Source organism: Fukomys damarensis, unplaced genomic scaffold (genome assembly GCF_012274545.1).
Source record: "Fukomys damarensis isolate Sample0158 unplaced genomic scaffold, DMR_v1.0_HiC HiC_scaffold_29, whole genome shotgun sequence".
Classification (NCBI taxonomy): domain Eukaryota; kingdom Metazoa; phylum Chordata; class Mammalia; order Rodentia; family Bathyergidae; genus Fukomys; species Fukomys damarensis.
The window spans coordinates 29,924,296-29,951,681 of record NW_022900941.1 but is presented as its reverse complement, the minus strand read 5'-3'; the positions used below and the strand labels follow the sequence as shown (position 1 = coordinate 29,951,681).

Sequence of the window (27,386 nt, the reverse complement as noted above, 5' to 3'; positions counted from 1 at the left end):
AAAAAAAAAAAAAAAAAAAATCCACACGGGAATAAAAGCCCAAGACCTGACAGATTCACCACTGAGTTCTAAAAGAATTTCAGGGAAGAAATAACACCGATACTCCTCGAACTCTAATGAATTCAAAGAGGAGGAGTACTTCCAAATTTACTCCTGGATGCCAGCATTACCCTAATTCCCAAACCAGACAAGGACCCAACTAAAAAAGAAAACTAGAGGGCAACCTGTATAAACATGGACACAAAAATCCTTGAAAAGATAACGGCAAATGGAACACAACAAATCATCAAGAAGATCATGCTTCATGACCAAGCAGGCTTCATCCCAGGGGTGCAAGGATAGTTCAACATACACAAATCCATAATATAGCACATAAACAGAAGCCAAGTATAAAAATCACATGATTATCATCAACAAATACAGAAAAGAGTTTTGACAAAACCCAACATCCATTTATGACAAAAACTCTAAAGAAGGTCCTTATCTAAATCTGATGACAGCCATTTACGACAAACTGCCAACATCTTATGAAATGGGGAAAAGCTGAAAGCTTTCCCTCTAAAAATTAGAAACAAGACAAGGATGTCCACTCTCACTACCCTTGTTCAATATAGCTCTTGAAACATTAGTCAAAGCAGTCATGCCAGAGAAAGAAGCAGCATTCCTGTTCACTAATAATGAGCTCACCAAAAAAGAAATTTAGGAAAATAATACCATTCACAAAAACAAGAACAATTAAGTATTTATTATCCTAGTCAAGGAAATGAAAGACCTCTACAACAAAAACTATAGTACCCTGCAAAAGGAGATCAAAGAAAAAGCAAAGACAATCCGTATTCCTGGACAGGAAGAACCATCATTGTCAGAATGGCAATACTCCCCGAACCAATACATAGATTTAATGCAATCACAATCCAAGTACCAGCAGCATTTCTCACAGAATTGGAGAAAAAAACTCCAAAATTCATATGGAAGCAGAAGAGACCCAGAATAGCAAAAGCAACCCTGGTAACAAGAACAAAGTGGGAGGCATCATAACCGTGGATTTCAGGTTATAGTATAAAGCTGCAGTGGTAAAAACAGCATGGTACTGGCACAAAAACAGATGTGGATCAATGGAACAGAATAAAGGAAGCAGAAATAATCCTAGACACATTCTGCCATCTGATCTTTGACAGAGTGGCCAAAAATGTAGACTGTAGGAAAAATAGCCTCTTCAGCAAAAGGCTAGAGGGAAACTACTGGCTATACACATGGCAGCAGGGTAAGCTAGACTCATATTTCACCATGTGCTAAAATAAAAGCACAATGGATGACAGAAGATGTAAATATTAAAACAGAAACACAACCTGCTAGAAGATAAACTCTTGAAGTCATAGGCATAGGAAGGACTTTTTGAACAGAACTCCAGATGCACAAAGAAATAACATCAAGAATCAACAAATGGGATTATATCAAATTAAAAAGCTTCTACACAACAAAGAAATAACCATCAGAGTGAAGAGACAACTTACAGAATAGGAAAAAAATATTTTGCCAGCCATCCTTCAGAAAGGGTACTAATATCTATAATATAAAAAGAACTAAAAAAAAAAAATTAGATCCCTCCAAATGAAAGACCCAATTTAAAAAATGAATAAACACTTCTTAGAAGTACAAATGGCCGATAAATAAATGAAAGGATTTTCAGTATCTCTAGCCATTAGAGAAATGTAAATTAAAACAACACTGAGAGTTCATCATCTTATTACAGAAGAAAAGGCTATTCCCAAGAAATTAAACAGTAACAAACACTGGCAAGGCTGGGGGAGGGGGCCTTTCTATATTGTTGGTAGAAATATAAACTAATACAACCACCAGTACAAATCAGCATGGTAATTCCTCAAAAAAACTAAAATTAGAAATTACATCTGATCAAGCTGTTTCCCTTCTAAGTATCTTCCCAAAAGAGCCTAGAGCATTATAATAAAGTGACAATACATACTCATGTTTACAGCAGCACAATTCATAATAGCTAAAACTTGAAAGTAGACTATATGTCTATCAATAGATGATTAGATAAAGAAAAGGTGTGATGCTTATGCACAACTGAGTTCTACTCTCCTATAAAGGATAAATTTGAGTCACTTATAGGAAAATGGATGCACCTAGAGACCAAAATAAATCAGATGCACAGCTTAAATATCTACAAATAAGTTACACAGGATTGCTTTTGCTATTCTGGGTCTCTTCTGGTTCCATATGAATTTTAGGGTTAAGTTTGTGAGTAATGCTGCTGGTATTTTGATTGTGGTTGCATTAAGTCCATGTATTGGGGTTTTGCGAGTATTGTCATTCTGATAATGATGATTCAACTATAAATAAATCCAAGAGCAATTAAAGCCTAATGGAAATAGGGATATACAACTTTTGCATATAGGAAGAGGACCAACAAATAGAGGGAAGAACGAGAAGGGTAAGTGAAAGAGACAAAAATGAACTAAGGTGTGTCATGCACACATACCAACTACCCACAATGAATGTAATGTATTAATAAAATTGTAAGAAAGACTCGTACAAAGAAAACTCAGGGGCAATGGTTTCAATAGTGAATTTCAGCTAAATATGTGAAGGGGAAAAACTATTAACTCTACAAAAATTTTTCCAAAATAATGAAGTGGGATTATGTTCCAACTTATTCTATGACTCTAGCATTACTCTGATCATAAATTTAAAAAAAAAAAAAAAGACATGGGAAAAAAAGAAAAGGAAAGTACAGATAAGTAATTCTTAAGAACACAGACACAGGCTGGGGATTTAGCTCAGTGGTTCCGCAGCCTGCTTCCCAAGTGCAAGAACCCAAGTTCGATCCCCAGTACCAACAAACAAACAAACAAACAAACACACAAAATCACAGACACAGTTCCTCTACATAAAAATTTAGCAAACAGAATCCAAAAATGTAATGAAAAGATAATACATTTACAAATGGAGTTTATCTCAAGACTGCAGGTCTTGCATCCATTTAAAATCATGGTAATTTACCGTATCAGTATACTTCTTTTAAAAACTACATGATTTTCTCTACTTGCACAGAATAAGTACTTTGACAAAAGCCAGAATCTATTCCAAAAACTCACAGAGAACTACATACAGAAGGCAATCTCTTTAATCTGAAATACGGTATCCACAAGAAAACCAATACTAATATCATAAATACTGTTTATCTCCTGAAATTATAGACAATGCAGAAACATGAGGAGTTGATACTTCTACTCAATGCTGTATTTGTGGCTTTTGTTGATGTGATCATCACAAAGAAGGGAAGGAGTGTGGGTAGATTAAAAAAAAGAGTGAGCTGAAATCAACAGAATGAAGACAAATCTCTGAAAAGATATCATTCCGAACCAGTGGTTTGAAACACAGCAGTGAACTAAATGCTTTTAATAAGTATTGAGACAACCTTCTATACATCTAACTTAGATCTGTCTGATTCAATTGCTATGTAGCTCTGAGGTCTTATATCCACAAAGAGTTTTGACCTACAAAGTATTCATTCAACTAATCAAGGGCAAAGTCAGACATGTCAACTCTTCAACTAAATTTTAATTGTGTGACCCATACTCCTGATATCTAATAAAACAACAAAATCTTCCTTTTCGTTTTGCATGTAATTGTCAACCATATTAATTTTTAATCATATACACTTTGTTCCCATCTAAGAACCTGTAGCAGATTAAACTTTATAATCAATCCTCTGCACCTGGATGCTCCACAATGCTGTGGGATGCATGTACTACTGGAGGTGCACCTGGGGTCCCAGTGCAGGAAGGCAATCTCAGTCAGCACTGCACTCACCAGTACGTGTGGAGGAGCCAGTGGTGGGACTGGTAGCCTTGTGGCCTGGCACCTGGTACAAGTAGCAGGCATCATCCTTAGCTCCATCGATAGCATGTTCCTGGGCATCCTGGCTGAAGAACTGATTTTCTAGAACTTGGCTGCTGCTTGAAAAAAGTCAAGCTTCAGTAAGTTCTTGGCTGCTGCTTGAAGAAAGTCAAACTTCTTCAGTAAATTCTTGGGCCCTTACCCATTTCCAAGCCAGGAGTCTCGGAAATCTCTCCTCTACCCACTTCAGAGCCTTTGCCTAGTTTAAAGACCAATCTGCCCCTCCGCCACCACTCGAAGGGCCTTGGGATTACAGCCTCTGAGTTACCCAAGACTGGGGCCCAACAACTGCAAGCCCTTCTTATTTCCAATTTCGTCCACTTCAGTCTGTTTTACCCAAAAGGTCCTGTACCTCCAGCTTCTGTCTCTGTAGATGGGATCCCACGTTAGTAACAGCATTCTATGGAAACACCCCTGCAGTGAACTGTATAAAGACTTGAAATTTAGGGTTAATGACTAAGGACCAGCAGGTAAATGCCTTAACCAGGTACCTCTGTGTCCATTTTTTATTTCCTAGTAATATGTATTTCTTGTACCTGACAAAAGTATTAGCCTGCAGTGAATGAAAAAAAAATTTAAACTGGTCTTCTATTATAATTTGAGGAATACTGACAAAAAGAATGTTACGCATCCACTTCTTTAGTATTTTAAATATATAGTGCCTTTGTAGGTGACATTACACACATGTATTTCATTTACTTTGCCCAAAGAAATACATAGGTATTAGCTAAAACAAAGGTGTGTTTTCTGTAAAACTATGCTTAAAGATGACTGTCAACTAAATAGATACATGCCCATTTGCAATAATTTTTCTTTAAAATTTAATAAAAGGGTAAAGAGTTTTTCTCCTGAAACAGTTATGTTAAGTTTACTAAGTCAAAATCACCCATAGTTTATCTATCTCAATTGCCTATGAGGTATATGAAGAAGAGGGGTGAGGAACTTTAATACACTGAGCAAGGTATCTTAAATAGAAATGTAAAAGCAAAAGCAATCTTACTGTGTAGCAATATGTCACAGTAAGCATTATAATTTTGAAATATTTGACCACAACCCACTTTTGGGAAACTCAATTATAAATTGTTTAATACTAATTCGTTGTACTTGATAAAGTGACAACCCCCCCACCCCGGCAAGGTCTTGTTATGTAGTTTGGGCTCTCCTTGAACTCCTGGAGATCTGCCTGCCTCAGACTCCCAGGAGTTGGTATTACAGGCGTGTACCACCATGCCTAGTTTACCACATCTAAATGTTGTTTTTAAAAATTGGTTTTAAATTGAGAATTTCCTAATGCTAAGACCATAATTTTCAATATCAGCAGTATTTTAGAAAGGTAACACTAATGACATTAATTTCGCTTACTCTTTTTTTTTTTTTTGGTACCAGGGGTCGAACTCAAGACCTCGCACTTGAGAGGCAGGCTGGGGAACCACTGAGCTAAATCCCTGGCCCTATTGTCACTCTTAAATATTCAACAGTGGAAATGAGCAGAAAATTCAAACAAGCTATTGATATTTTAAAAGGCATTATTTAACAGTTAATTTACTTGTTGCTTTACAGTCATTTCTGAAATTATTTGAAATTGGAAATAAGAGTAGACAGATAACCCACTCAGACAATTTCAAGACTTAACTATACAAATAAGCAAAAATTTGACCACTGGTTGTGAAGACAGACTAATTTTTTAAAAGGCATGGCTAGTGAACAGGTTGACTCACCAGTAAATTATACAAGTACAACAGATATCTACTATAAGAAATTATTCATGTCCAGCTAAAGCTCTCTCCACCTAAAAAATGTTTAAAAAGTAATTATTCCCAAATTACTAACTCAGAAATGGGTAATGGCCAAAACATTTTATTGTTTTACATAAACTTCTATAAAGAAGTCCTCAAAGGGATAAAACATTGCATTTATCAATACTATCTGCCATACTTAAAAAAAAAAAATCCTCCAGGGCAGGGGATTTAGCTCAGTGGTGCCATACTTGCCTTGCAAATGCAAGGTCCTTAGTTTGATCTCTGGTACAAGAAATATTAAAATCCTTCAACCCCCAATTCCATTTGAGAATTTCCACAGAAATCCTGTCAAAGCTTCAGATGTGATATGGCTATTTAAAAAAATTTTTAAAAACAAAAACCTTGAGAACTACTGCTCCCAACCAGAGCTTCCAAATGAACATTTGAACAATCTATGGCGTTTTTTCTTTTTTTGTTTTTTTCTCTTTTCCCATGCATGTTTTCCTTCCATAGGCTTAGGATGCTACCATAGGAGTCTGGGTTTTTTTAACATGCACTCGGGTGATCCCAAAGCTTTGGACCAAAGTTTTGAGAACAAGGTTCTAAACTACATAAACATCTCAAAAAAGGTATTTCTATAGTAAAGCCATTCTGAAAGTTTGACAGTTTCTTAAAAGTTTAAATGTCTTAAATATACTCTCATTACCATATGATCAAGCCATTTCACCTTCAGGTATTTACCCAAAACAAAGAATGTAAATATTCACACACAAATACAGCAGCTTTATTTATAACAGCCAAAAAATCACAACACATAAACAGATACCATGGGATAACCATGAAAAGAATACTCAAGGAATAAGCTATTGAAAAATACTACAGCATGTAAAGCTCTCAAAAAATTCCTTAAATCTTGATTGAAAAGCTAGAACTTCCCACTAAGTATACACCATATGATTTATATAAAATTCTAGAAAATGCAAACCACTAATATAGTGATAAAAAGATCAGCGTTTGCCTAAAGACTAAGGAAGTAGAGAAGGTAGAGGATGAGATATGTTAATTATCTTGACTGTGGTGATAGTTTCATAAGTGTATACACATGATAACACTTACCCAAGTCATATTTTAAATACATACAGTCTATGTGTCAAGTATGTATCAATAAATTTATTTTTTAAAGATCTTTTAAATACCAAATTCTAGCTACAATAATGTTACTATAAATACAATATGTAAACTGTAATTCTCAGAAAATTTCATGTAATACTCAACAGTATGCCTATATAAGCATGTCTTCTATAGACTGAAGGAAGGTAATTCAGAGGGTCTGTTAGGATTTTAGTTCTAAGAAATTACCGAAAACATACTATAGAGCAAAATATCCAGGTGATGGAATGCCATTACCAAAAAAGAAAAAATAAGTCTATACATTCATTCTGGAATTTTAATAGCTATAATTATGAATTTTGTACTGTGAAAGATGACAAATGTAGTACTGAGTTGCCTATACTACATACCAATTTTTTAAACTATCATTCTTTCCTATAGATCATGTGTTACCATCAGCCAAGCTTCTAAGCCACCTCAACCGACCCAAAGTCACAGTTAACTGAACCACAATAGATACATCTGACATGAACTATGCCAGTAATAGTCCATTATCTCTCAGAAATTCGGAAATTAGAGACTGAATCATAAAAGGTAGGAACTGCCACATTTGGCCAAGAAGATGCCAAAGTTGCCAAGTCTTTTTGCAGGAAATAAAATAATGAAACTAAGGACATTTTTCAAAAGGTAATACCTCATTACCAAATAAGGCTCATTCCAGGAAAACTAGGATAATTTGTATTATAATCCTCAATAATGAGAGTTCTGAGAAAATAACAAAGATCCTCCAAAAAACAGCATTTGCCAATATTCAACACTCATTCATGATAACACAAGAATTTTTGAATATGTATTTTTATATATTACAAATATAACTATGTATAATACATTCTAACATATTTATGTATATTACTTGTTTTCTACACCCATAAATCAATACAAAATTACACCTTATTTAAAAGGAGGAACACTAGAGGCAGTCACATTAAAGTAAAAACAAAACAAAACAAACACCCATAATCTCCCCTACTTTTTAATACAGAATTGGGAGTATTTGTCAAGTAGACTTGAAAAAGGGAAAGGCAATTAGAGACCTAACAATCTGGGAAAGCCGAGGTAAACTATATCTATTAGCAAATGACATGGTAATCTAACTTAACAATCCCAGAGAATCAATGCAAAACCCACACAATTAAATTAATAAAGTCGCAGTATATAAAATTAGCACATAGATCAACATGTTTCTTAAATACAAGCAATAACATGGCTTAAGGAATAATGACAAAGGAAATACACAAATTGTTCCCAAACTCCACATCCAGTGCTGAACAAAACTATCCATTTTGCTCAAAATCATGGAACAAAATAAGTTCATGAACTGAGAAACTACTATATTGTATATACAATAGCTAGCAAACAGGTTAAACTCCTAGAAATAAGCTTAAAATATATAAAATCAATGAAAGAAAAACACACCCGAATGATCAGTAGACTTCAAACAAATCAAGAAACAAACCATTTTCTTAGGAAGTCAACATAATAAAAATGTTAGTTTTCTCTTATTTATAAAATTTCCCCAATTTATAAATATATGGTGAATTCCAATAAAAATAAAATTATTTTCCAGAGTTAGACAAAATAATTACAAAGTTCATACAAAAAATATGGAACAACAGTCAGGAAACCTCTGAAAAAGCACAGCAATGAGACAGGTGAAGTGATATACCCTCAGGAAAAATTCAGATATAATAAAGGCAGCATCTAAAATCCGGGAGAAAAGACCATTTACTTTGTAAAAGGTGTTTGGATACCTATATGGATTGGGAGGGAGGATTTAAAGAATAGTGTGTACTAGAACAAACCATACAAGTTCCAGGATAAAAAAGAAAGATAATTATTAACCTAAAAGAGGGATCATCTTCTTAACTTTAATTCAAAAACCAAAAGCACTTTTTAGTAAGGTAAACAGTAAATTCATTTGCTAAACTACCACTAATTATAGTAGTAATAAATTACAATGTCCAGCCCACAGGAATTTCTTTAATTACCATATCTATCCTTTAAATTCCCATGTTTTTTCTTCCAAGCTCCCTTCAGACCAATGATGCAAATGCAATCTGTCATTCTCCTACACATCCCAGGCTACAGTTAACCAGTCCAATAACTGACAAGATGACACAATGTGAGCCAAATAATCCAACAGTTAACAAGATGATGCAAACTAAGCCAAAGAGATTCTTTCTACAGATTTTCCAACCTAAAATGAACAGGTTTAAAAAAAAAAAAGTCCACTTGCCTATCTCTCATACATACATCTATTAATATATAAATACATAGAAACAAGGTTTATATAGATACATCAGATGAACAGAATAGAGGACAAAAGCCATTATGATCATATCAACAGATGTAGAAAAATCATTAGATAAAATCCAACATTCCTTCATGATAAAACTAAAGAATAAATGAAGTAGAGAAAGAAAATACCTGGGGCCAGGGATTTAGGGCAGTGGTGACGCCTGACTTGCAAGTTCAAGGTCCTTAGTTCGATTCCCCCATACCAGGAAAACAAAAAAAGAAGGAAAATACCTGAATATAATAAAGGTCATATATGACCTAATAAGCCAACAGCTAACATTATACTGAATGAAGAAAAGCTGGATGCTTTCTAAGATCTGGAAAAAACCAAGAATGCCCACTGTGACCACATTTATCCAACACAGCACTGGAAATTCTACCCACAGCCATCAGGCAAAAGAAACAAAGATATCCAAATTGGAAAGGACAAAGTCAAACTATCACTGTTTGCAGATGACATCATCATGTATATAGAAAACCTTACAGAGTCCACCAGAACAGTTAGAACTAATAAATTCAGCAAGGTTGAGGATACATAAATCAGTAGCATTGCTATTTACCAACAGCAAATTGACAGAAGAAAACAATCCCATTTACAATAGCTGCCAAATAAATAAATAAATAAAATACCTAGGAATTCATACAAAGAGGTAAAAGATTTCTACAGTGAGAACTATAAAACACTGATTCAAGAGAACACAAAAGTGGAAAGACATCCTGTGATCAAAAGAATATTATTAAAATTGTCCACTTACCCAAAGAAGATGCAATATAATCTCTATCAAAATATCAATGACATTCTTTAAAAAAAATAAAAAAGAAAATTCTTAAAATTTGTATAAACATAGACACACTCACACACCTGCCTAGCTGAAAATTCAAAGAGTTTGGAACAATAAAAGAACAAAGTAGGAGATACTGTACTACCAGGCTTCAAATTATATTACAAAGTTGTAATAATGAAAACAGGATAGTATTGGCATTAACACACACTGAGACCAATGAAGCAGATCAGAGAACCTAAAGGTAAACCAACAAGTATGATTTTCAACAAAGGTGCTAAGAATATGTACAGTACTGGATAAAGGACAGCTTTTCAAATGAACGGTGCTGTGGAAATTGGATCTCCACAGGCAAAGAATGACGCTTGATTTCCCTCGCAAACATTACAAAAATCAAGCCAAAATGAATCCAAGTCTTAAAAATAAGTCCTGAACCTAGGAAAACTGCTGAAAAAATACAGGAAAAATGCTTCATAACATTGGAATGAGTGGATTTTTTTGGACAACACTCAAGAAGCACAGGAAACCAAAGCAAGAAAGCTTCTTCACAACAAAGAAAACAGTATCACAGAGAGACAACCTGCAGAATGGAAGAAAATACTTGCAAACAAGTATCTGACAAAGGAATTCCCGGAAACTCAATAGCAAACAGAACAAAACAAAACCACAGATTTTAAAATGTGCAATAGAGCTAAGTAGATATTTTTCAAAATAAGACAAATGAGCCAGGTGTGATGGTGCTCGCCTGTAATCCCAGAACTCGGGAGGCTGAGGCAGGAGGATTGCTGTGAGTTTGAGGCTATATAGTGAGTTCCAGTCAGGTCAGTCTCAACTACATAGTGAGACCCTGTCTCAAAAAACCAAAAAACCAAAAAAAATATATATATATATACAAAAGACAAAAGGGCAAGAGGAACCACAAGTAATGGCACATGCCTGTGGATCCCATCACTCTTGGAGACTGAAGCTGAGGCAGGAAGATTGTAAATTCAAGCCCAATGAGAGTATCTAAACAACTTGGTGAGACTATGGCTTAAAATTTTTAAAATAAAAATGGCTGGGGATGTAATGCAATACAAAGGTTCTAAGTTCCAGCACAAGTACTGTATGGGGGTGGGGTGGGACAAAAATTTTTATGTTTAATATCACTTATGATCAGGGAACTGCAAATCAAAGCCACAATAAGATAATACCTTACTTCTGTTAGAATGGCTACTATCAAAGACCAAAGATAACAACTGCTGGCAAGTTATGTGGAGAAAAGCAAACTTTCTCTCCCTCTCTCCTCCACCTTTCTTTCTTTTACTAAGGACTGAACCCAAGTACTTTGCACTGAGGTATATCCTCAGCCCTTTTTTATTTTCACACAGGTTCTAAATTGCAAAGTTGCTCAGGACGTGTTTGAACTTGTGATCCTTCTACCTAAGCCTCCCAGAGTGTTGGAATTACAGGCACATGCCACACATAAAGGAAACAAACTCATACAGTATTGGTGCTAATGTAAATCAGTACACCATTATAGCAAACAGTACGGAGATCACTTTAAAAACTAAAAACAGGTCTGGGGATTCAGCTCAGTGGTACCGCACCTGCCTTGCAACTGCAAGGTCCTGAGTTCAATCCCCCATACCAAAAAAAAAACAAACCAAAGCAAAATTAAAATAAAAACTTTTATATGACCCAGAGATCATACCACTGGATATCTGTTAGGAAATGAAATCAGTGTTTCAAAGAGACATCTACACCCTCATGTTTATTGCAGCGCTATTCACCACGGCCAAACAATGGAAACCACCTAAGTGTACATCAGCTGATGAATGAATAAAGAAAATATGGTAAAAACACAAATGGAATACTATTCGCCCATAAAAAAGAACCAATTCCATTACTGTATTTGTGACAACATGGATGACGGTCAAGATCATTATGTTTAGTGACACAAGCCAAGCACAGAAAGGTAAGTACTATATAATGTAACTCAGATATGGGATATTTTAAAAATTTGGTCTCAGAAGTTGAGAGGAGAATGATAGTCACTAAAGGATGGGAAGAGTAGTAAAGAGACATGGAAGAGTTGATCAATGGGTACTAAATTCAACTGAGAGTTAAGAATCTTTGTGTGCTACTGCACAGTGGGGTGACTAAAATATTAACTATATGCTGTATATTTCAAAAATCTAAAAGAAAGGATAATGAATGTTTTCACCATTAAAAAACAATAGACGTGGGCCAGGGATTTAGCTCAGTGGTTCCACCGCCTGCCTTGAAAGCGCAAGGTCCCAAGTTCAATCCCTGGTACCAAAACAAACAAAACAAAAAAACAATAGATGTTTGAGAAAACAGATGTATTTATTTGTGCTGGGGATGGACCCAGGGCCTTAGGTGCTAAGCACATGCTGTACCACTGAGGTCCAGTCCCAGTTCCTAACCTGATTTAAATATTACAATATATACATGTGTCTTAGTTACCATCCCATGGCTGGGGCAAAATTCCAGACACCCATAACTTAGAGGACACGTTTATTTTTGTCTTACAGTTTCAATTCATAGTAGACTGGCTCCTAGGCATAAACAGGATGGCAGAGGAAAAAGTGCTCAACCCATGGCAGCCAGGAAGCAGAGTGACAAAGAACCCAGGGAAAGAGACTATATATACACCCTTCCAGGTCATGCCCGTTGACTCACCTCTTCTCACTAGGCCTGACTTCCTAACAACACTTCATCAGCTGATTAATCCACTGATAAGACTAGCACCCCAGGATCCAATCACCTTCCAAAAGCCTCTGAACACAGGAGGGACACACACACACACACACACACACGCTAGACTCAAACCTTAACAACATGTATCAAAACATCACATGATACCTCACTGTGTATAAATTTCATGTTAAGTATGTTAGAATAAATTTAAAAGTGTAATCTAGTTAAAAGGGAGTAATATGTGTATGAAAAGAGTTAAGGAAAATGTTTTTCATGACAAAAAGGAAATTAATTCCATATCTGACCTCATGTAGTAAATCACAATCAAAAGGCATGTGCACTGAAAATGCATAAATCACCTTCAGGCTGAACGTATAAGGTATATACAAAATATAAATGAATTTCATGTTTAAATTTGGAGCCATCTCAAGATATCTTGTTATATATAGGCAAAGATTTCAAAACTCAAAATTCCGAGGGCTAGGGAGTTAGCTCTGTGGTTCTGCTGACTGCATTGCAAGTGCAAGATCCTGAGTTTGACCCCCCAATACAAAAATAACAAAACAAAATGAAACAACAACAACAACAACAAAAAAAAAACCACAGGGGGCTGGTGATTTAGCTCAGTGGTTCGGTGGCCTGCCTTGCAAGCACAAGGACCCAACTTCAATCCCCAGTACCAAAAAAAATAAAAAAAAAAAAAAAAAAAAAAAAAAAACAAAAACAAAAACAAAAAACAAAAAACCCAAATTCAAAATTCCAAAATCTAAAATGCTATGGTCTCAAGCATTTTAAAGAAGCAATACTCAACATCTTACTGCCAAAAACAGAACAAACAGGTTAGTTTGAGGGTTTTGTTTTTCCAATTTACAGCGAAATCAACTATCTCATGGTAAGCTTTGCTGGACACATATCCAATGGTTATTTTAATGCTCTGCCACCCTATAGAATGATCACTTTGTGTGCTGTGTTAATCCCCTAACAGTAGTGAGGCAACTATCAACTATGTCAATTTCTAAACACAATTCCATTGCAATACAGTCTAATAATGCATTCATTTATTTTAGTGCTTAAAAGAAATTACTTTCCTTATATTCAACTTATTTGACATATTCCCCTATAAAAACTAATAATCAGTAAGATTTTATATTTCACACCAGTGTCAAAAAGATAAGCTTTAAATTCTTCCTTAGACCTCAAAAAGTGTAAACTTTATGATTCATACCAAGTGAGGATTAACAAAAAAATATTAACCACATTATAAACTAAAATGTGATTCCTAGCCTTCTCTAGATGATTTACTCCATGGTAAATAAGTCTTCACAGTCACTCTATGCATGATGAGTCTTTGGGAGGCAAATGAGAAACATACACATGAAACTTTAGAGAGGGAAGTGAAAAGGAGGGGAGAGAAGGAAGGAAAAGAAGAGGCAGAAGAGAAAGAAGAGGTGGAAAAAAGAGGGGAAGAGGAAAAAGAATCCAGGAAGTTTATAGATCTCAGCAACTTTGCCTAAGTACTTGGGGTCTCAGTTAAGAAACCCTGACACAAAATAAAGACTTAAATGAAATTTTTCCTTCAACATAAACTTGCTGAAAATACATAGCTAGAAAGCACATTTCCAATGGATTCCGAACTAGCTTTGTTTCCAGTCCTATGACACCACTACCTCACATGCAATGACTCCACAAAACATCCAATAGGGATTACAAATACAAACCTAATGACACACCTCACAAAACCTAGCTCTCAATCAAGATTAAACTCTATTTCCTAATAGAAAGTAAAAATATATAAACATACAGAGTCCACCAAAAAACTGTATACCTGCTTCAGCAGTTCGCTATACTAGTAATGTCTGGAAGCTGATGGCCACCTCTTTGAGCATCTCCTGTTACTGTAGAGGACAAAGGTAATGTGTATTAATTCATGATTTCTAATAAACTTAGTATTAAAACATTTATACAAGTTTTTTTTCCTTATATACATTGTTGTTGGACTCTGTATTTTAATGTTGCTACTTATGGCAAAAGAAATATGTAACATATTGCTGAATTAATTTCAGCAATATTTTTCAAATTGTGGGTTAAACTACTAGTAAATCATAAAATCAGTTTAGTAGCTCACAACCAAAAAGTTTTTATCAAAACAGAACCAAAAAGGGAAACACATACATAAATACAGCTGATACTTAACACTTGCAAATTCCTATATTCACAAATTCAACTAGCTAGATTTTGTGACATCAAAATTAACACAGCACTAAATGAGAACCAAGACCTGTTATGTAAAGGTACAAGACCCCAATGATGAATGTAACTGTACTGTACACTTAAAATGTACCAATAAACTCAATAAGATAAAAAAATTAATTCAGCATTTTTGAAGACATTTACAGACAGGCGTGGAAAAATGCAAAGTTTTAATCATCTAATACATATGGTCCCAGCTAAGATAAAAATGAGGGTCACTCTGACTTCTGGTTTTAATGTCATATTGCAAATGAGTGTCCTCACATTCTATTTAGTGCAGGGTTTTTATATATATATATTTAACTTTTTGTGGCTGGTTTTAGTGTATAAAAGTGGAGATTAGCACTCTTAAGCACAAGAAAGCTATAATGTGCCTTTGCTCAGTTCAGAGTTACAATGTGGTTGGTTGTGAGATCATCAATGAATCACTGATGTATATTAAACTGGATTTTAAAAATAAAAATACCCATAAAACAAAATTAAGTGTTCATCAGTTGATGAAAATGTGACCAGAGGCATGTAGGAACCTAACCCCCGTTTCTCCTAGGATCAATGGTTCAGGAATCAGTAATTCCGAGCTCATGGTAGCTTTACAGAACATAACTACCTCATACACTCCTAAGTGAAATAAATAAGTCACACGTGTAAATAGTTTCTCTGGTGTGAAAAACTATTATAGTACACAAGATCCTAATGGAATAATTAACATGTGAAATAGGAAGAAAAGGGCTAAAGGTGTAGGGAAAGTGGGAAGGGTAGGGGAAAGGGAATAAGGGAAAAGAAAAAATATGAGAAAATGAAAAAATGGAAACGAAGTGTCTGTAAATGGGGAGGGAAGGAAGGGGTGAAGGGAAGGCAGGGACAAGGGGAAGAAATGAGAACCAAGACCTGTCATGTAAAGGTACAAGATCCCAGTAATGAATGTAACTGTACTGTATACCTAGAATGTACCAATAAACAAAAAAAAAAAAAAAAAAAAAAAAGAACATAACTACCTCAAATAATGAAAAATCAACTGTTTTATTTGTGTTATGTATATGTTTATCACAGTAGACAATATTCTGGTAACATGTACATACAAATGGATCAGTGTAGCAAGTCTGAAAGTTATGTGATCAGGAAAGAAACCCTGAAAGGAATGTTAAAGACATAGATTATGAGCACACACCCTCAGTACCTTTTTTTCTACCTAAACAACTCCCTACTGTATCAGATCACTCTTAAAACTGTGATGGGGCTGGTAAGCTAGGATGAAGCCTACACATAGATTTTATAAAATCACCCTCAAAATTCTGATGTGTGGTCAAGATAAGAACCATTATTCAATCTCTTAAATTGATGGTTTTAAAAATTGGGTCCATAAACAAGCTGAATCAGGATCACCTGAAAAATGTTAATTCTCAAACCCCATACAAGACCTACTGGATCAGATACCAAAGGAATGAGACCAAGAGATCTGTTTTAATAAACCCTATAAAGGATTCTGATGCATGCTAAAGCTTGAAAATTATGAACCTAAATCTTTTTATATGTCTTTTGGGGGTATACCGAAAGCCTCAAAAGAAACATACATTATGCTGTCTCTAATGAAGCTTAAGGGTAATGCCTACTGACTACCTACATATAATGTATACACAATCTTCTTCAAGTACTTTCTTCATTGAAAGTGGCTGTCCTTTTGTATGTTAAGCAAGCAGCACTATTTCTTTACAGCACCCTTCATAACAATTTCTTTTCCTCATAACTCTTACAGTGCATTTTACCTGTCCTGAGATGAAACTGCACTAGACCACACAAATTGTTCAACCCTGTAACAACTGTACTGGATATCACATACTTTCCCACATGAAAGTAACGAAACACATCTAAAAACAAAAACACCTCACAGCATTCTGGCATAAAGATCACTCCAAAACCAATTTGCAAAAATTAATTCAGTAGTATTATAGTCAATTATTTATTACATCAATTCATATATACTCTGGTTCAATAATGTCACTCATGATATAAATTTCCATAGTATAATTTTTCCTTCCATTTTAACACATTTTATCTGTACAGCGACTCTTCCCTTTCCTTCACGTCCTCTAGATTATTTACTTCATAGTGAATGAATCCTTGTGGCAATTTACTCTATGCCTGATGAATCTACAAACTGCCAGAAGATAGATACATTTTTTTTTTTTTTGGTACCAGAGATCGAACTCAGGTCCTTGCACTTGCGAGGCAGGAGCGGAACCACTGAGCTAAATCCCTGGCTCCAGATACTACATTTTATTCCTGTTTGTCTAAAGCATATACCAGGTGTTGTCCATTCAGTCAAAAAATGCTTAGGGAGCAGCTACTATACATCACTCCCTGTACCACATGGAGACAGAAAGGTAATACAGAAACACAGTACCTGTGTTCAGGAGGATATACACTTAATGAATGAAGATCACAAACAACTATACTGAAAGCTTGAAAGGGTAGTCTGACAAAATTTCTGGCTTGCCACCATGATCCTTGAAATAATACAGCTTTCTTCAAAAAAAAAAAAAAAAAAAGTACCTATTGCTCTTCTGATCCAAGTTACTACTTAAGACTTCAATGTTAGAGAAAATACACTAACAACAGTTCATCTGATTTAATACACATACAGAGAGAGAGAGAGAGAGAGAGAGAGAGAGAGAGAGGGAGAAACAAAAATCCTATGCACAATGCAAGTCTTACTATCAATTTCCTACAAGGGAATGACAGGTTAAGGTTTGCTATCCAAACTCCAACCCAAAAGAAAGCTATACTTTGCCAATTTTCACTTTCTTAAAGATTTTAAAAGAAATTTAAACTCAAAATTACCTGACTTTATTATTCTAGAGTGTGATATTAACTTTAACATGACATATTAATCACTTGTAAAATGTGTATAAGGGAAATATCTGCTCTCTTGATTTAGAAATTCTCTAGAAGATACACACACATTCTGTTAATAGTACCTGGTAATGTAGAGTATGGACCTGAGAACACTTTTGTTTTATGTATAGCCTTTATTTATTTATTTATTTCGCAGTTCAGGATTCGAACTTAGGACCTTGTGCATGCAAGGCAGCAGGCGCAGCACCACTGAGCAAAAGCCCCAGCTCCTTACATATATCCTTTTATGCTGTTATATTTTTATTTTTAAATCATGTGTATTATTTTTCAATTTGAAAAAGCTAGTAGAAAATATTTTAAACATAAAAATAGCACAATTCTGTTTATAGCAGCATCTCCTTTATGGTGATGGAAATAAACGCTGCTATCTGCCTAATATTTGGAAGGAATGGAATTTAACAGCATTAACTCCACAGGAGTGGCATGTAAGCCATGGAAATCCCCCTGAGGAATTCTGAATCTCAGGTCACAGACCCCAAAGTATCCATAGAAAGAATTGAGGAATCTGTGAACTTAGATAAGAAAACAATCATAGAATTCCCTAGCTTTAAACCAACTTAATATTTCCTTCAATTACTAATACAGGTATGAGATTACAGTAGTGCTAGCAATACCTGTGGCTAACAATATCAACAGAAACCACAAATCACTGAAAAAAGAAAAAAAGAAATCATAGATCTGTTCTGGGAGGTAAATATGTAAATTAAGAGAGCGTGAACACTGTGGCTCTTCCACTCTGCATTTCTCTCACTTCACAGAAATACTGACAAGAAAAAAGAAACCTAAAAAAGCCCATACATACAAGGAAATGGGGCTGAGGAGAATCTGGAAGTACAGTGGGCCCTTAAGTTACGACTGGCTTGACATACGGACAACTTGAATTATGATGGCCTTTTAGTTTTAACTTACAACCAAAGTCTTGAGTTACAACCATTTTTTGATATCTAGTGAGCCAGAAGCAGGTCCTAGTGGGCTAGACTCCCAAAAAAAGGGCCCTAGAGAGCCAGATTCTAATGTTCTTATGGAAGGGAACTCTCCTTTCAAATAACGACCTTCCATTTTATCCTCCCTTCCCACAAGCCAAAGATGTCAACTTGAATGGTGAGTACAGCACGCAGCTGTTGTTTCTGGTAAATTATGCACATTATACAACCCTTTTTATTATGAAAATGTTAATGAAGGGGTGCTTTGGGAGGTTCAGAACACATTATGGGTATTTCTATTATTTCTTATGAGAAAAACAGTCTTGACTTACAACCAATCTGAGTTACAACCAGCCACTGAGAATGAATTGAGTTTGTAAGTCAAGTGTCCAACTGTAACTGCCATTTTCCTCCACAGTCACACACCTGAGTGATGATGCAGGCAATTATGTAAGTGCTCCACTTACATAATACAGACAAGGCAAATAATAATTTAAAAAAATGATGAATCTTCTACCATCTCTATTGGTCTCCTTCATGGCTTATTCCTATCAGTCCCTTCACTGCCGTCCCTAAGTACTCCTCACTACTCCACTTCAACTTTACTTAAAACTTAATGAACACGGCAGACTTATATGCTGATACAATCCAACTGGTCTGGGTCATGATCAATGTCCGTATTACAAACTTTCCAAGACTTAAGCAAGCAACAGAAGTACATGGGTCACTAACCTGCCTAAGGAATTGAATAAAACAAATATGATGATAACTTCAATATGTCATTTAGCCTAGTTGCAAAATAAGCATAGTCTCTCTCTCACAATCTCATATGTATATGTGTGTGTGTATTATGTGTATATATATAAAATATTCACATACTCTTACAAATAAACTTGTGACAAAATATTTAAAAATTGACTGTAGATATTACCAAAATTCAGAACATTTCATAGCAGTGAGTAGTAAAGATAAAATGAAAACCAAGGAAATGATCACATCCAAAACATACAGAAAAGACTGCTTATCTCTAGGAAAAATTAGTATCTAATGGATGTGACTGATTCTCATTTAAAAAAAAAGCCCAAATGATGGTATGTCAATAGCACCAATGAGTTAAAACATATCTTAATATATTCCTAATACTTACTATCATATTTATAGTGCTTTTCATTTAACAGGACAGTATGCCCGGTAGACAAGACATATAAATTCACAGCCTCAAATAATTTTTAGAGCCAAAGGTAATTTAAAGGTTACAGTCCAGTTCTATTTCAGAAATTAGAAGCTGAGGGGTTGGAAGTTTCAGTAATTTCTTCAAAGATGATTTCTTCAAATTTCCTCATATTCACAAAACTTGTCCCTTATAACTCTCAAAATCAGCAAGTGTGACAGCTTTACATTCTTTAAAAGGACTTTGGGGCTGGGGATTTAGCTCAGCGGTTCCACCGCCTGCCTTGCAAGCGCAAGGACCCGAGTTCAATCCCTGAAAAAAAAAGGACTTTGGAGACTTCTTTTACAGTTCTTAATTCAAATTTTAAAATGCAATCATACAAAATATTCTAATCCCATTCAAATAATTTAAAATTTATGGTTCATAAAAGGAAACTAGTATACAGATTCATGTTGGGACAGATCATGGATTACAACAATTTAATCCAACTTGTGACCAGCTCTCTCAGGTCAGCTCTCTGGCTGGAAGGGTAGCCCTGATCAACACATATATCATATCATCATACTAATTTCCCCTGCTCCATAATAGGCAAACATAGAAATAGATCTGATACAAGCTAAACAATAACAGTCTCCATCTCAAGAATGCTGAATTTTGAATTGATAGAAACATGACAATGACAATAACTGCTATATTTATGAAATGCTTACTGCACACCAAACTGTTCTGACCACACTACAATTCATCTTTCCAACAATATGGGGTTTTCTAAATGATACCAACCTGCCCAAGGACTCAAACCTATGTAGCCTGCCCCAGGAACACAAACAGTTAATCAATACTGTACAGTAAGTACTTAAGAGATTGGGAATTGTTACAATTCAATGATATTAATGTAACTTGCTGCTGATGGGCCATAGCTACTCAACACTTCCTGGTAATCTGTAACACAAAGCCCAGGATCCTTAAATTAACTGGATCTGGTTTCTATTACTTAAAACCAACCTAATCATTCCACCTGTCAAATATTTATAAGGCTTCCCTTAAGCAAAAAAACTTCCAATGAGTGTTCCATCCCTATGAAATAATACATGGTAGAACAGAAAAGGTGAACAAACTTTATCATCTTCTTCTCAAGGCATTCATTCAACAGATGAAGCAATACAGAGGTGAAACTCAGAGCCCTGGAGAAAAACAGTAATAGGGCCTTGAGTTCAAATCCTGACTTTACCACATTGTATTTAAGGCATGTAATCTTGGGCAAGTTCTTTAATTTCTAAAGCCTCAGTTTGTTTCTCTGGAAAAGAAATAAATGCACTTATACATTCCTGTTATAATGAGCTTTAAACCATCTACTGAATTTAACAATGTGTTCAACACATGTAGTAACACAATAAATGTAATAATAGCAATGAACAACCTGAGGCTCAGAAAACAGGCAACTTCCCAAGTTACATAACCACTTAATAACAGAAACAGAGCTAGAAAGGACTCCAGACCCATACTTCAAAGACCTTTCTTTTACATCACCCCACTCCTGGGCCTAGCATTCAAAACTATATATAATCTGGTATAGTTCTAGATGTTTTTAAACCTAATCTCCATTCCAGTTTGTATTTAGTCAGAGAGCTTCTATTTTTAGTACTGAAGATACTGAAGGGAACAGAGAGAGGTAAGAAGTAAAAGATGCCTGCGTATCCAAAAGAAAGAGCTAAGAGAATAATAAAACAAGACAAAGTGCTACCCTCCTAAAGTTTCGATCAGCAGCAAAAGGACAGGCAAAGATATACAGAAAGCATGGAAAAACCTTCCTTTATTCTACTTCCACAGTACTTGGTTTAAATATTCCTATGCTCAAGTGTTTGCTTTAACATACACCCTACAACCAAACTTGAAAGCCCAAATTGAAATTTGTCTCCATGAAGTGTGCTCTGTTCATTCAGTAAAATTTCTCTCAATCTCCTCAAACACACTAACATTTAACTTCTTCCAGTGTTCTTCTTAAACCTAGTAATTTTTGGTACCTTTCCAGATGCTATACCTCAATAATTTATGAAATCAAGGTCTGTATTTTCTTTTACTCCTAACAACACTTTAGCACATAGCCTTATATAAACTTTTGGTATACAAACCCCTTTAAATCATCTGCCAGCATCTTGTTCAGATAACACCAGGCAGATAATACTTGACATATCATTTGATTTTGTTGAAAGAAATGCTTTATGAAGTTTTTACAGTATCAATTTATAAAATCACTTTATATCCTCTGTAAAAACATGAAATACATAGTGCCAAAAGTAATTTATTTCTTTATTTATGGGGAGGGTACCAGGAATTGAACTCAGGTCCTTGTGAGGCAGGTGGCAGAGCCACTAAACTAAATCCCCGGCCCCAAAAGTAACTTTAAAGAGACATTAAGACTGAATATATTCCGACTTTATCAGTCAAATATTACTTAAAATATTAAGATAATGCAAAAATTAAGCAACATTTAAGGGAAGAAATGACAATTCAAATCAGTCATAAGGCTGGGAATTTAGCTCCGTGGTTCTGCCGCCTGTCTTGCAAGCACAAGGTCCCGAGTTCAATCCCCAGTATCAAAAAACAAAGGTCAAAGTAAAATTTTTTTAAAAAATCAGTCATGATCTTTTTCTTTAAAATAAACTGAATCACATGGCTCATGTAAATTGAGTCTTGCTGGTATGAATATACAAACCTACATATAGCTATGAGTTAATATAAGATAAAGACTTAATATCGCAGTCGTATCTATGTGTAAAAAAAGAGTTCAATATTTAAAGACGGCTCTGACTTGGAGGAAACAAAAGATTTAATAGTTACATATATATGGCATCAAGAGAATTCCTGGAAGAAGTTACCAAACTATGGTTATGAACTACATACTCATGCATGTACGCACACAGAGATGTAACAGAGATAAAGTGTGTGACCACAGGTAGTCAGTCACATAAGAAAAAAGCTCTTGATTTAGAAAAAGAAGCTCATTCAACCCTTACCAAATACCTACTAAGCACATATATAATATATATGATGTGCCAAGTACATTTCCAGGCTCTTAAATTATATTATTAATGGAGAACAAGTAAAGTTGTGGCCCTTTGCAGATTATATTCTAATAAGATAAAATCTAAAGAGTAATAGGATCCTTTCCCACACATTTCCTATCTGAAGATAACTTAAAATACTTAGATAAATGTAATGTTGCTAATACAGGGAGAAGTAAAATTAATGAACTGCCAGGAAAAATGATAGAAAATCTGAAACGCAGAGAATAAAGTCAAGAAGATCTCAGTGGAAAAGCACGTATCTAGCATGCATAAACATGCCAGACCCAGAGTCTGAACCCCAAGCCCAAAAGAAGCCTCCAAAGAAGAAAAAAACATATGAAAGCAGAAATATCAGTTCAAACCAGAGCAAAGTTAGAGTCAAGTGATGAAAAAGCTATATTTTTTTCTTTTTTTGGTAGTGGGAATCAAACTCAGGGTCTTGTGCTTGCCAGGCAGGTGCCATGCCACTGAACTACACTCCCACTCCCAGCCCTACATTTCTTAACGGTGTAATCAAACTGATTTCAGCTTTTACAGTTCTCAAAATTAGAAAAAAGTATTATTTTAGTAATAGTTCAGATGATAATTCTGGATTCTGTAAGACTTCTGTAAGAATGGTGACTATGTAAAAAGGCTTTTGTAACATTACAGACTAGAATTTGAATTCTAGCCTTGCCTATTATTAGCACTAAGACCCTTCAATTTCTTCATCTATAACAAAGAAAACTGTAGCTGGGCATGGTGGCACATGCATGTAATCCCAGCACTCAAAGGCTGAAAGGCAGGGGGATCACCACAGGTTTGAGGCTAGCATGAGATACAAACCAACACCTTGTCTCAAAAAAACCCAAACCAAACCAAACCAAACCAAAACAAAAACTGTAGAACTTATTTGCTGGGCATGGTGGCGAACGCCTGTAATCCCAGCACTTGGAAGGCTGAGGCAGGAGGATCACTGTGAATTTGAAACCAGCATGGGCTACACAGTGAGTTCCAGGTCAGTCTCCACTATACAGTGAGACCCTGGCTCAAAAAAACAAAACAAAACAAAAAAATTGTAGAACTTCTTAGAGTCATTACTAGCCAAAAAGTTTTCTTGTGCTTCTTTGTAGTTAATCCCTCTCCTTCCCTATTTTCGAGTAACCACTGGTTTGTTTGTTTCAGTGTACATTAGTTTACCTCTTGAATTTCATAAAACTGGAAGCACACATACTTGTTTGTATCTGGCTTCTTTTGCTCAGCATTTAGATTCATTACTACACATATCATTCTTTTCCTCTTTATTGAGGAATGGTATTCCAGTGAATTGATAAATGTTTTGTATCATTCTATTGTTGAATTTTAGAGTTGTTTCCAGTTTTTGGTTGTTTAACCAATACTGGAAATGTTCCATCTTATTTTTCACTTGTCAAAACTCATCAAATCCTGTTGTAAAGGTATATTTTATTGTACGTAAAATTACTCCTCAAAAAACTTGATTTAAAAGGGATTAAAAATAGACAAAATCTTAGCACAGTACTTGAAGCACAAAAATTATTCAATAAACGGTAATCATTAAAAAAAAATACCACTATATAGCACTCATGAGGAGGTGAAAGAATCACTGATTATCTGACTTTCTCTCTTCCATTTTAAATAAACATAAGTTTACAGTATCAAACCTAAACCAAGAGCCATGTGAACACTACAGAGACCCTTTAGCAGGGGATGCCAACTGGCAGATCTTAAGCAAAAGACTGAAAATATGGCAGAAGAAGAAATTAAAGATATCTGCATGTCCAACAGAAAAGCCAAAAGAATGATATGGTCAATAAGACTACCAAAACCAAAGAACACCTTATATTACCTTATCAAGGCCTTGTCAGAAAGTAACTAAAAAATGAGTCCATGACTCTAAAAACAAAACCTAATGATAGCTCAATAGTTACACAGGGGATACTGATTTTAATTAATGAGGGTGTTAAAAAAAGGGGGGTTATCCTTGAAGTTTTCAAAATGAAGTCATGGATCTTGCTAACCAAACAGGAAAAGACAGTTTAGAAACACCAGTCAATACTTGACAAATCCTTAACCCGAGTTTCTAAACAAGACTACATAATTTAAAAATAATTATGAAAATAACTAATACATTTAGTTGAAGTTGAACTAAAATACAGTTCAAGTGAAATTAAAAAACATCAGTAGATATATCTATTTAGAACTGTTTATCTCTGCAGAATACACCATTTTTAATACATCATTATGCTTAATAACAGAATATAAATAAAACATGTTATTAAGATTAAAAAGGGGGAGGAGGAAGGAAAGAAGGAAAGAAAAAGGTAAACTAACACCCCATCCCACGGTGCACTCTGGAAAGCTAAAAGACTTTACACAATAAATCATTAACTATTACAATTTGTTTTGCTTTGATCTAAAGAACTTAAGCGGTCCCACATTACAACTCTAATTCAATCAGAATTTGAACTTTTTTTCTTCCTTAAAACTGAGCAGGTGAAACAGGCTACTGAACAGAATCTAAGTTTAGCATTCACGCTCTAGACTGAAAATTACAAATTTTATGAGAAAGTGAACAGTACAAAACTGACAGGTGTCAAGCACTTATATTTAACAGAACATTTAAAAAATTTGTAAATTTTCCTAAATTAAGATACAATACCTCGACACGTTGTAAATTGTATAGCTGATTGCAAAATAAATGTAATTTATCTTCCAAGGGTTTTAACTGCTCATTTTAGAACAGATTTCTTGACTTATGTTCTAATATAACCAATTGGTTACATAAAATACTGGTATTTTTAAGGCTCATAAGATGTTTTGGGGGGTCCAAAACCTGTAAGATAAGAATATCCAAAACTGCCTTTTACATAGTTTGATTCAACTAATTCTTGTAATACCATTAAAACTATCTTCATAGAAAACCGAGTTGTTACTTTTATAAGACAAAAACAAAAAGAATTCTCCACTAAGGCTCGGCTCTAAACCTTAGGCATAAGTCGTGGGGTTTGATTTTACTTAAAAAAAAAATGTTTATGCTGATGCCATGTCTATGTTCATCTTCGGGAAATGTTAAGCCTTTCAAGTAATCAAACACCAAAAAGAAAAGTGATTAAATCACAGGGGAAAGTAGTAATAACAGGGTAACATGGTGAGATCAGAACTCGAGCAGCCAATCAAATGCTTAAATGCATTTCCTGCAATATTAATAGTCAAAAGAGAAAACCAATCACGGAAACCTCGGGCTTTCTTTTGACGGTCACACAACCAATCCACACACGCCCGAGGTTGACAATAAGGCGGGACTGTAGGTTCATTGAAGAAATTCTTGAGGGTGCAGTTACTATGAACTTCGCACAAAAGCAGCACCGCTTCAGTCATAAACGCTATCAAATTAGATGAAATTCAACCTTATGCAAAAATTTAACCGACGGGGTGGGGGAGAAGCAGTTTTGCCAAAGGCACCTAATTATCAAAAATACAAGTGTCAATCTGGATGCAGTAGATCCTGAATTTCAACAGCATCACTTCAAAGCCAATTCCCGGGGAAGCGGCGCGCGGAAGCGCAGGGCCGGGCGACTGCTTCCCCAGCAGCCGGTTCCCTGCAACCGCGGCGCCAGAGCAGAGCAGTCTCGGCGGGGCAGAGCGCGCCTGCCAGCCTCACGCTCTGAAGCTACGTCTCGCTCCGCAGTCGTGGCCCCCGCCGCAGTGCTGCACAACCTCCTCCCGCTGCACCACCTCCGGCAGGGGAGCGAAGATCCTTTCCTGGCTGGAAGGATGATGTTTGTTTTGAAAGCGCTTTACTTTCCCTAAGTCATTTGAAATGGAATCCAAAGCAAAGCCGAATTTAAAAGTGAAAGGAAAAATCTTTCCAAGCTAAAAGATCCCATGTCATTAATTAACCCCGCGCTGGTGGGAAAAAAAAAATTTAAGGTAAATAGAGGCCGTACGCTAAGTGCGGCCAGCGCGTCCCCTGCGCCATTCTCGGCCGCCGCTTACGGCAAGGCCCCCTTACGGCAGCCGAAGCGGCGCTGAGAGCTAATCACAACACTGGGACGCAACAACATGGCGGCCGCGGGCGGGCGCTGCGCCGGCCGAGAGGGTTTACGCTACTCCGCCAGCGTAGGGTCCCATGCGTTGGAGCAGCAGCGGCGCCCTCCAGCGAGCGTAAAGCGCTCTGTGAATGGCGAGGCTCGACTGACAAAGGGGAGGGGGGAGGAGGGAAGGGGGGTAATAAACACTCGAGTCCCTACCGATTCCTCCTCCTTCTCCATCCCGGTGGGCATCTGGGGCACGGCCCGGTTGATGGAGACGCAGTCGTTGAGATCAGGCATGTCCTTGCCGCGGTAGATGGGCAGCGGTTTGGCGGCGTCCAGCGCCCGCGCTCGGAAGGAGAGTTTACTCATTGTCTCCCCGCCTTACAGGAACAGCCCGGGCGGCGGCGGCGG

At 35.9% G+C, this 27,386-nt stretch overlaps 1 protein-coding gene across 4 annotated transcripts in view; it reads right to left on the bottom strand.

The window, feature by feature from the left end:
• Positions 1-27,380, bottom strand: part of Epc2 (enhancer of polycomb homolog 2) — a 148,121-nt gene extending 120,741 nt beyond the window's left edge. For 3 of the 4 annotated variants that reach the window (XM_010620972.3, XM_010620971.3, XM_010620973.3), the window contains exon 1: positions 27,192-27,380. In XM_010620972.3, the coding sequence (XP_010619274.1) occupies positions 27,192-27,344 (153 nt within the window). In that variant the 5' untranslated portion in view covers positions 27,345-27,380. Of the gene's footprint in view, positions 1-14,441; positions 14,512-27,191 lie in introns of those variants that run through there. The other variant, XM_010620974.3, reaches the window with a different exon arrangement.
• Between the last annotated feature and the right edge of the window lie 6 nt (positions 27,381-27,386).